This window comes from Mobula birostris, chromosome 1 (genome assembly GCF_030028105.1).
Source record: "Mobula birostris isolate sMobBir1 chromosome 1, sMobBir1.hap1, whole genome shotgun sequence".
Classification (NCBI taxonomy): domain Eukaryota; kingdom Metazoa; phylum Chordata; class Chondrichthyes; order Myliobatiformes; family Myliobatidae; genus Mobula; species Mobula birostris.
In genome coordinates this window covers 211,306,489-211,318,564 of record NC_092370.1, presented here as the reverse complement: position 1 = coordinate 211,318,564, position 12,076 = coordinate 211,306,489, and the positions used below count along the sequence as shown (strand labels likewise).

The 12,076-nt window shown below is 39.6% G+C and overlaps 1 protein-coding gene across 2 annotated transcripts in view; it reads left to right on the top strand.

Annotated features, from left to right (window-relative positions):
* The window catches only part of LOC140204248 (kelch domain-containing protein 1-like), a 110,816-nt gene that overhangs the window by 51,738 nt on the left and 47,002 nt on the right, over positions 1–12,076 (top strand). For both annotated transcript variants that reach the window (XM_072270807.1, XM_072270815.1), the window contains 2 exons: positions 3,282–3,399; positions 6,169–6,287. In XM_072270807.1, coding sequence (XP_072126908.1) covers positions 3,282–3,399; positions 6,169–6,287 — 237 coding nt within the window. The remainder of the gene's footprint in view (positions 1–3,281; positions 3,400–6,168; positions 6,288–12,076) is intronic.

The window sequence follows — 12,076 nt, the reverse complement described above, 5'->3', positions numbered from 1 at the left end:
GATAGACTGGTTAAGAATGTGTATGTTGTGTTGGCCTTCATTAGTCGAGGGATGAGTTCAAACGCCATGAGTTGATGTTGTAGGTCTATAAGACTGGCTAGACCTCATTTGGAGTACTGTGTTCAGTTCTGGTTGCTTCATTATAAGAAGGATATGGAAGCTTCAGAGATATAAAGCGGGGATTAGAGAAATTTCTTATAAGGAAAGGTTGAGTGCGCTAGGGCTTTTCTCTTTGGAGCAACAAAGGATGAGAGACTATTTGATAGGAGTATGAGTGGCATAGATAGTGGACAGCCAGCACCTTTTCCCCCAGATTAAATGGCCACTGCCAGAGAATATCCTTTCAGTTGATTGGCAGGAAGTATAGGGGAAGTGCCAGAAGTAGTTGTTTTATATACAAAGTCGTGGGTGCCTGGAACTTACTTCTGGGGTGGAGGTAGAGACTGATACAAAAAGGACATTTAAAAGACTCTTAGATTGTTCATGTATGTAAGAAAAATGGTACATTATGAGCTGTGTAAGAGGGAAGCATTAAACTAATCAAGGAGTAGATTTATATTGGTCGGCCGAATGGCTTTTGTATGTCCTATGACAAGTCCATCATTTGTTTTGTAAACACTTCTAAAACTGACTCTGAGATGGGTTGTATTTTGCAGTTAATAGTTAATCATCGCTGATCTATGAAGAAAAATTAACACTTCTAATCTTTAATTTCTGTTTGACTACAAACAGCAAAGAGTCGTTATGCAGTAGCCTTCTGGGTGAAAGTCCATTATTGTGGGGAGCGGTCAGTATAATAATCTCCACCTGTGAGGAAATTGATAAAAAAAAAACATTGCAGTTGGAATAGGAGTGGGTTATATGACCCTTCAAATCTATTCTGCCATTCTGTAAGATAACTCTGGGCACCACAGTAGAAAGCGGTTAGCACAATGCTATTATATTTTCTGGTCGCCTCACTACAGGAAGGACGTGGAAACCATAAAAAGGGTGCAGAGGAGATTTACAAGGATGTTGCCTGGATTGGGGAGCATGCCTTATGAGAGTAGGTTGAGTGAACTCGGCCCTTTCTCCTTGGAACGATGCAGGATGAGAGGTGACCTGATAGAGTTGTACAAGATAATGAGAGGCATTAATCATGTGGATAGTCAGAGGCTTTTCCCCAGGGCTGAAAGGGCTAGCACGAGAGGGCATAGTTTTAAGGTGCTTAGAAGTAGGTACGGGGGAGATGTCAGGGGTAAGTTTTTTACGCAGAGAGTGGTGAGTGGTGAGTGCTTGGAATAGGCTGCCAGAGGTGGAGGCGGAAATGATAGGGTCTTTTAAGAGACTCCTGGATGGCTGTATGGAGCTTAGAAAATAGAGGGCTATGGGTAAAGCCTAGGTAGTTCTAAGGTAGGGACATGTTTGGCACAGCTTTGTGGGCCGAAGGGCCTGTATTGTGCTGTATGTTTTCTATGTTTCTATATCCTGGGATGGTGTTGTATGGAGTTCAATTCCTGCGTCCTCTATAAGCAAGTTTGTATGTTTCCTCCTGTATGTATGCAGGCTTCCACGAGGTGCTCTGATTTTCTCCCATAGTCCAAAGAAGTACCAGTTAGTAGGTTAATTGGTCATTATAAATTGTCCTATGATTAGACTAAGGTTAAATTGGTAGGTTGATGGTTGTGCAGCTCGAAGGGCCAAAAGGCATATTCCATGCTGTATCTCTAAATTTAAAAAAATAAACTCATTTGTTATTGAACTCCAGCACTTTTTGCTTGATTCCAGTGAGCTTTTTTTTCTGTAGTACAACACAAATAATTCTTAGTCTTGAATGTAAATCTCTGAGGAACAGTTCCAAAGATTTGCAATCTTCAGAAGAAATTCCTTCTTGCATTTGAATTAAATAGGTAACCTATTACTCTGCCATTGTGCCCCCAATTCTAGAAAGACTTGAGGGTATATTCTCATGGCATTAACCCTGTTTAGCATCTTCTTTTAACTCATTTTACTAAACTCCAGAGAGATTAGGAGCCTAATCAACCAATGTTCGTAAGATCATTTTCATCCTTGGAATCAACCTAGGTATCTTCTCAAAATAACTAATGCAAGTGCATCCTTTCTTAAATTAGACCAAAACTGCATGCAGAGCCATATATTATCTCAGTAAAATTCTGCACAGTTTTGACAAGGCTCCTTTACATTTTCACTTCTATCTCTCATAATCAAGACAACATTCCATTTGTTTTTTTTATACTTGCTGTATTTCATTGCCAGTTTTGAATTTAAAGAAAGAAGACATCAAAATCTTTTGAACAGCAGCATTCTTTTGTCCATCTTCACTTAAGTGGCTAGCCTCTGATTTCCTCACGCTACACTTAGAGCCACACAGTTAGTGGGGCCTGTGCAGCATTAAAGACCCTCAATTGGGTTCAATCCTGACCTTGGATGCCATCTGTATGCACTTTGCATATTTTCTCTGTAATCACATGCTACAAGCTCCCTCCAGGTTTGGTTTCCTCCCACATCACAAAAGCATGCAGATTAGATGGTTAATTTGTCATTGAACAATATCTGAGTGTGTAAGATAATTGGTGACATCTGGGTGGGATGGGGAGGGGGAAATGGTGGCATTGATAATACAGGGAGAATAATTTAAAAAGGGGTGATTAATGTATAGTTACTGTAACTGGGTGGTTGATAATCCGTATTGAGTTGGTAGACTAAAGGACCTGTTCTCTGCTGTATTTCTGACATTATACTACGTTTTACAAATTTCTGAGCCCTCAATTAATATAGCTCTTTCTCTTACGTCCTTAATGACAGTCTCAGATTTGCTTTGCCAACTATTATTACAAAGTTAGCTATACTACATGTGATTCCTTCATCTAGTTACAATCTGGCAATGTAAAAATTACCTGTTTATCCTGACTCTTTCTTGGCTCTGTGAGCCTCCAGAGGTCAAGGTGCAGTTGGAAAACCTCTAACCATTTGGTAAGCTTGGGACTTCCGTGTTCACATATGCATCTGCAGAAATCCTGAAATTGTTGGCACTTGGCCTGGGAACTGCTAGTAGTTTCCTAAAGCCTAAGCTCAGTTGTCTTTTCAGAGACTTGTTAATGCAAGTATTACCATTAAGCCAAAGCATGACATTAGAAAGTGGAATGTAGCAATCCATCTATTCAGATGTAATAGAAGGAAACTTGGAAAAATGTGGAGGCTATCACGATGAAAGTAATTGTTGCCAAAATTCTTGGAATGTTATTTTGCTGTGTCATCTTTTATTGCATTCTTCAATACAGGCAGAGGCAACCAATGAAGGGAGACCTTCCTCGTCCAATGTCAGGAAGCTGTGCAGCTTGTCTAAATGGGATCATGTACATTTTTGGAGGATACGATGATCTTGGATATAGTAATGAAGTACGTCTTGTCTAATGCTTTTTCCTTCTTTGTCGTGTCATCTGCTGTATTTAAGCTTTCAAGCTAGAGAACACTTTTTCAAAATGCTTCATCTTGTCTTCAATAAACACTGTTTAATGCAATATTGTTCAAAATTCATAGGCTCAATAGGAATACTAAGTGGATAAGCAGTAAGTGCGTTATACTCCATCGACATTAGTACCAATTTTAAATTTATTTTTTATTCCATGTTGCAGTGCTAACCTCTTATAATTTATTTTAATTTCCTCCTGTTATTTCCCTTTTTGCTGCTTCCCACTAGACCTTTCTTTTCCTGAAAATGCTGGTCTATTTTTCAGAGCTTTATTGGTGCTGGTCCTGAATGACTGTAGATAAATTGCAAAATCAAAATTCTTTCAAGTGCAGATATTCCCCAGGAAAACTGATTCACCTGTGGCTGATCAGAGAAATTAAAGTTGTGTTGATTCCAAGAAAATAGCTCCTAAATTTGGAGTAATAACAGTAGGGGCAAACCGTTCCACAACATTTCAAGCAGGCACAAAATTTGGGGACATTTTAGAACTTGACAAAGGAGGATCAAGAATTTGTTAAAGGAAGTTGAGATGGAATATGAGAGTCAGCTGGAAATAAACATAAAAACTGAATGTAAGAGCTTGTATATGTATGTAAAAGACAAAAGGCTAGTGAAAGCAAATGTTGGACATCTTACAAACTAAGGCAGGAGAATTTATAATAGGGATTATTGAAATGGCAGGGGGTTTAACTGATTATTTTTTTGTGTGTGTTCATTGTAGAAGACAAAACCTGTCACATATATCAGAGAATTGAAGTTCCAGAAAGATGGAGGAACTAGTTAACAGTTTAAAAAATGACACTTCAGAATTTGTTGAAGTTGTTGAACTTCATAACAAATAAATGCTAAGGACCTGATGACTTGCATCCCATAAGTCTGAAAGAAATTACTTCAGAGATGGTGAATTTTCTGGCATTCATCTTCCTAAGTTCTGAATTGTTCCTGTGGTTTATAGGATATTGCATGTAATCACTTTTTGGAACAACATACTTGAAATTAGTAAAGAAATCTATAAAAATATGTAGTAAATACCTTGGAAAGAATCGAGCTGAGGTCAGCATGGAATTGTGAAAGAGAGTCATGTTTGACTCATCTACTGGAATTCTTTGAAGAAGTGCCTCGTAAAATAGGTAAGGAGGAACCAGTGGACGGAGTGTGTTTGAGTTTTCTTTTTGGAAGTGGCTTGCTCAGGTTCCATATAAAAGTATGTTCAATGAGTTTACAATATGTGGAACTGGTGGTAATACACTGATGAGGGTTATTGGAAATGAATCATTCTCAGTTTGAGAGTCTTTGACTAGTGGAGTACCACGGGGATTGGTGTTTAGACACAAGCTATTCACAACCATTTGGGTGAGTGGATAAAATGTCATATTTCCAAAACAAGAAGCTAGAATCTAAAACAATGCAGAACTAATCTAAGTTCTGAACTCGAAACATTGATTTAATCTTTTGCCTCCCAGATGCTGCTTGGCCAACTGAGTTCTTCCAGTGTCCTGTTTTTTTTTTTCGTAATTCCAACTTCATTGTTGATACTAAATTAGAAGGGATTGTGGGTACAGAAAACGATATAAGACACTTTCAAGGGATTTGTGAGCAGGCTAGGTGAGTGGGCAAGATCATGAGCAATAGAATATTAAGTGGGAAAATGTGAAGTATTTATCAAGTGGTGAGAGATTGTGCAGTGTTGAAGTTCAAAGAAACCTCTGCTTTTACAAAAATCACTGCAGGTATAGTAAAAGATTAAGATGAAGAAATGGGATGATAGCTATTATAACAAAAGGATTTCAATATAAGGGTATAGACGTCATTGCAGTTGGATAGGATAGTGATAAAACACAGCTGGAATATTGCATACAGTTTTGATCTCTTAAAGTAGTTTGGAAGAAAGGGAACAGATCACATCAAAATATAAAAATGTTCTTAAATACCTTAATAGATTGTTTGTAGGTCAGTTGTTTCACCTGACAAGGGAGTCTCACAGCAGGAGCAAAATTTCAGAATAAGGAGTAAGCCATTCAGGACTGAATTCTCTCCCTAAAATGCCTGTGGGGGGAACAATACGTTCCAAGAAATGTAATAGAATCGATGAAAGAACATACCCAACAGGATGGACAAACGACCAATTTGCAAAAGACAACAAATTGTGCAAATACAGAAGAAGTAATAAATATCAAGAACATGAGTTGAAGAGTCCTTGAAAATGAGTCCATAGGTTGTGGGAACAGTTCGGAGATGGGGTGAGTGAATTTGAGTAAAGTTAACCCCACTGATTCAAGAGCCTGGGGTTTCAGGGGTAATAACTGTGCCTGAACCTGGTGGTGTGGGTCCTGAGGCTCCTGTAGCAGCTTCCCAATGACAGCAATGAGAAGAGAGCACTGCCTGGTGGTGGAAGTCCATGATGATAGATGCTGCTTTGCTGCAACAGCACTCCTTATATATGTGCTCAATAGTGGAGAGACTTAACTGTGATAGACAGATTAGGTGATATCGATGGAGAGAGTAATAGTGTTAACATTTCAGGTCAATGATGTTCAACTGAAAAAGTTGTGCTATGGATATTGCAGAAAGAAATTATTAATTGTAGTTCCTGTGGATGATTTTCAAAACTACTTGTGAACCAATTAATAAATTATGACTTTCCACGTGGTTTGACATTAGAACAAAATTGATGCATTGTTTTATGTTTTATACAGCTCTATTGTGTTAATTTAGAAGTAAACAATGATGTGTTTACTTGGAAGAAGATCTGTAATTTCCAAGGAAATCCTCCTACTCCAAGAGATAAACTTTCTTGCTGGGTATATAAAGACAAGTAAGTTGCTAAACCTTAAACATTGATATAATTGATGTTCTAGTTATTCTTTTAAATTACCTCATGGTTATAAGTATTATGTAGTGAATAGATACATATTGATGCTCACAGAATCAACATCAGGTTTAATCTCACTGGCATTTTTTCATGAAATTTGTTGATTGCAGCAGCAGTACATTGCAGTACTTCAGCCAGGTGGTGATAAACACATGGAGTTCATTGTTATAGGAGGCTAGGTTATCGGGTTTACTTAAGGCAGAAATTGATGGGTTCTTGATTAGTTAGGGTGTTATAGGTTGTGGGGAGAAGGCAGAAGGATGTGTTGAGAGAGAACTGTATCAGCCATGATGAAATGGAAGAGTCAACTTGATGGGCTGCATGGCCCAATTCTGCTCCTATGTCATATGGTTTATGTCATAATAATAAAAACTTATAAATTACCATAATTATGTATATGAATTAAATTAAACAAGTAGTGCAAAAAGAAATTTTAAAAAAGTGAGGTAGTGTTCATGGGTTCATTGTCCATTCAGAAATCAACTAGCAGAAGCTGTTACTGAAAAGTTGAATGTGTCTCTTCGTGCTCCTGTACCACCTCATTGATGGCAGCAATGAGAAGAAGGTACGTCCTGGGTGGTGGGAGTCCTTAATGATGGATTCCGCCTTCTTGAGGCAATGCCTTTTGAAGGTGTCCTGGATGCTGGGGACGCTAGTGCCTGTGACGGAGTTGGCTGAGTTGCAACTTTCTGCAGCTTTTTCTATTCCTTTGCAGTGGCCTCTCCATAGCAGACAGAGTTGCAACCAGAATACTCTCCACAGTACATTTGTAGAAATTTGTGAGAATCTTTGGTGATATAACAAGTCTCCTCAAACTCCTAACTGTTATGCCTTCTTTGTAATTGCATCAATATGTTAGGCCCAGGATAGATCTTCAGAGATGTTGACACCCGGGAACTTGAAACTGCTCCCCCTTTCCAATGCTGATCCCTTGATGAGGACTGGTGTGTGTTCCCTTGTCTTACCTTCCTGAAGTCCACAATCAATTCCTTAGTCTTACTGACATTGAGTTCAAGGTTATTGAACTCATCCACTCAGCCAGCTGATCTGTCTCACTCTTGTATGACTCCTCGTTACCAGCTGAAATTCTGCCAACAACAGTCATCATTGTCAAATTTATAGATGGCATTTGAGCTGTCTAGTATTGATGCAAGTAGAGTAGAGCTGTGGACTAAACACGTGTCCTTGAGGTGTGCCAGCGTTGATTGTCAGCAAGGAGGAATGTTATTACTGATCTGCACTGACTGTAGTCTCCCAGTGAGGAAGACACTGATCCAGTGGCAGAGGGAGGTACAGAGGATCAGGTTTTGGAGCTAGTTGGTTAGACCCAAGGGTATGATTTTGTTGAATGCAGCTGTAATCAATAAACAGCAAGCTGATATAGATATTGCTATTGTCCAGGTGATCCAAGGCAAGTGGAGAGCCAGTAAGATTGCATATGCTAAAGTCCTATTGTGGCAATGGGCAAATTGCAGCAAGTCCAGGTTCTTACTTGGGCAGGAATTGATTCTGGCCCTGACCAACCTCTCAAAGCACTTCATCCCGGTAGATATGAGTGCACTAGGTGATAGTTGTTGAGGCTTCTCACTCTGCTTTTCTTGAACACTGGTATGATTGCCACCCTTTTTGAAGCAGTTAGGAACTTCTAACTGCAGCAGTGAGAGATTTGAAGATGTCGTTGAATTCTCCTGCCAGCTGTCTGGCACAGGTTTTTGTTGCCCTACCAGCTACACCATCAGGGCCTAACACCTTGCGAGAGCTTACCCTCTTGAAAGATGTTCTGATGTCAGCTTCCAAGACAAAGATTACAAGGTCACCAGGGATTCGCACGGATGTAGTTCTATTCTCCCTTTCAAGTTGTGCATAGATGGTATAGAGCTCATAACACCAATCGTGATGTCAGGTTTCACTTTGCAGGAAGTAATGGCTTGCAAACCTTGTCAGAGCTGACGTGCATCTGATTCCATCTCTAACTTCAATCAATTTTTAAAATTTTGCTTTGAAAATAGTCTTTAATATATCGTACCTGGACTTGTATAGTTGTGGATCACTGGTCGAGAATGTCACAAATCTAGCCCTCAGCAGACTACACATCTAGTTCATCCACGGCTTTTGGTTTGGGTTTGTCTGGTATGTTCTTTAAGGCACACAGGTCTTGATGAAGTTGGTGACAACTGTGGCATATTCATTATGATTTGAAGGTAGGGGAACGTCGACTCAGACCATGAGAGGCCTGCGTTGGGCATTTTCATGCCTTACAAGGCGCAGATTGGAAGATAAATATCTGGATATTGTCCAGTCCAGCAAGTCAAAGCAGTCCTGTAAGCACATTTCCATCTCCCTTGACTTCTTGATCACTGGTGCTGTGTTCTTTATTCTCTGCCTATACTCTGGGAGTAGAAGTACAGCCAGGTGAGTGGACTTTCTGAAGTGTGAACATGGGACGATAGAGTAAACATTCTTGATGATGCTATAACAGTAGATAAGTGTATTAGCTCTGGAGCCACAGGTGATCTGTTAGTGGTAGTTGTTCAGAGACTAATTCAAACTGGCCTGGTTGAAATCTCCTGTAACAATAGGGAAGGCATATGGATGTGTTGTTTCCTGACTGCTGATCATGGAGCTCAGCTCCTCTGTGCCTTCTTGATGTTAGCTTGAGGTAGAATGTACCCCGCAGGATGGTGTCAGAAAACTCTCTTGGCAGATAAAATGGACGTCATTTGATTGCTATACGTTTCAGGTTGGCTGAGCAGGATTGAGACAGAATTGCCACGTCTGTGTAACATGATTAGTTAATCATAAAGCATACTCCACCTCCTGTCCATTTAAATGACTCAGTTGTCCTGTATTTACTGAGAATGGTTAAGTTGTTAGGCTGCAGTGCAGTGTCCAAAATGATAGGTTTTAGCCATGTTTCCATGAAGTACATAGCAGTATCTGGTGTGTATTTGTTATATGACATCATGGGGGTGGGGGAAGATGGGACGTGTTAATGTCTTGTTCAAGAAGCAATGTGGAGTAGTTGATAACATAATCCCATGGCTATATTGAAAGTTCAGTTTAGCTTATGTGTTTGTATAGGCAATCCCCTGTATTGCAATTGTTTGGTATTGGAAATTCACCCTCAGAAAATTCACAATTTGCAACTCAAAATTTTGAGATTTTGAATAAAATTTGCTATCATGGCATTTATGTGAGGGTACGGGGTGGGGGTGGGTGTGGAATAGAAGTATATAAATGTTTTAATCCATATAATCCACTGTTCATGTTTTTATAATGGGGGAAGGACTTAGTGCAATGAGAACTGGGTAACAAAAGGAAAAATTATATGATCATGAGCGTATTTTCTGAATATGGATACAGATTTATAATCTGAGCACAGTTGATTTATCCTGATTCATGGGATCAGTCTAGAACAAAGTCTATAATGAAGGATTCTTTTATTTGAAAGTGAAATATGATGAATATTTTGCTCAGTACTGAGTCTTATGAAAGTAGCCAAACATTTCTTGTACATTTTCAGGACTAAGCAATTTAGCTTTTGTTAGGATTTCATCTGATTATTTTCAATTTTAAAGATTGTCCTTTTTCATAATTTGTTTAAAATCCTTAACCTCCGAATGTTTACATGAATGACCCAAAGGCACAGACTTGCTTGGGATTTGCTTCCAAATCTTAGAAGTATTTTTCCAAATTAGTGATAGCAAAACCTACAAATATGTTTGATTGTGAGGCTTATTGTACACAGGACTAATTCTAAATTCATCACATAAATCCAGGTAATATGGCGGTATTCCCAGACACATTGGCCTCTATATGGACAAAAGGTGTCTGCCTTTTTTAAATATCTATTTTATGATCACCAAGCTCTACCGGACATTAAGAACTTAAGTACTGCAGGTCTACCTCACCCTGGCTCATTTAGTAGAGGAACTGGACTTGGTATGAACCATGTTGCAATCTGTTACAGAGAGCCATTGGGGTTGGTACACAAACCTAGTGTGTAGTCCAACAGTGAGTGACTATCTTAATCATTTTTCTTGTGATTGCAAGACCTTGTTGGACATTGATAATGTGGAATACTCCAAGTCCAGTTCACTGGTTTATTGGTGGGACTGACAGCGGGGGAGCCACATGGCCTTAGTTGTGGCACTGAGTAGGCCTCATGATGCAGGTTTGTCTTTCGCAGTCGCCTAGGAGAGATGATGTGGCGCAGTATCCATGCTGGTGTCAGTGCTGCTCTCCAGTGTTCGCTCAGTGAAAGATGAGCTGAATGCTGTTAATATGCAGACTGCTGCAAACTTTTTCTTGCCAACATCCATGGACTGAGGGACTTGCGCTATATTACATATTATTGTGTGGTTGTATGTTTACTATCTTAAACATGCTATATATGCCTTGTGCTGTGTATGGCTGTTGGGACTGTAATTTGCATCTCTGCACCCGGAGGAATGCTATTTTGTTTGGTGGTATTCATGTATGGTTGAATGTCAGTTGAGCTTAAACTTGATCTTGCAGCAGCCTCAGATAGTCAAGCAGCTTGAAAATGGCCTTATGCCTGACTTGTCGAAGCTGTTGAGATGCTTATATGTGCTTAAGCCATTTTCCTGTATTTGGCCCATATCCCTATGTTCCTTTCTTGTCATGTACCTGTCCAATGTTTATTAAATGCTGTGATTGTATCTGCCTCTACCATGTGCTCCGGCAGCTCATTCCATATACCCAACATCTTCTGTGTGCAAAAGATTATTCTTTGACTCTCCTTTAAATATTTCCCTCTCACTTTGAGCCTATTTACTTTGGTTTTAGACTCCACAACCCTTGGAAAAAGATTGTGACTCTCTACCCTATCTATGTCCCTCATAATTTTATAAACATCAATAAAGTCATTTCTTAGCTTCCTGCACTCTAATGAGAGCAATCCCAGACTATTCAATCCGTTGTTGCCAAAACCCTCCATTCTAGGTATCTTGGTGAATCTCTTCTGCATACTTCAGTGTTTTAATATCCTTTTTGTATTGTGACTAGAACTGTGTACACTATTCTGAGTTTAGCCTAACAGTTGTCTTCTACAGTTGCAGCATATAACCGTATAACAATTACAGCACGGAAACAGGCAATCTCGGCCCTTCTCGTCCATGCTGACCTCTTACTCTCACCTAGTCCCACTGATCTGCACTCAGCCCATAACCCTCCATTCCTTTCCTGTCCATATATCTATCCAATTTAAATGACAACATCAAACATGCCTCAACCACTTCTGCTGGAAGCTCGTTCCACACATCTACCACTCTCTGAGTAAAGAAGTTCCCCCTCATGTTACCCCTAAACTTTTGCCCTTTAACTCTCAACTCATGTCCTCTTGTTTGAATCTCCCCCCACTCTCAACGGAAAAAGCCTATCCACGTCAACTCTATCTATCCCCCTCATAATTTTAAATACCTTTATCAAATCCCCCCTCAACCTTCTACGCTCCAAAGAATAAATTCCTAACTTGTTCAACCTTTCTCTGTAACTTAGGAGATGAAACCCAGGCAACATTTTAGTAAAGCTCCTCTCAATTTTATTGACATCATTCTTATAATTCAGTGACCAGAACTGTACACAATACTCCAAATTTGGCCTTACCAATGCCTTATACAAATTCAACATTACATGATAGCACAGACAGGGGTACTCTTACACTCAGTACCTCTGACTGTGAGCAGTGACTTCTTCGGTACGCTACCCAC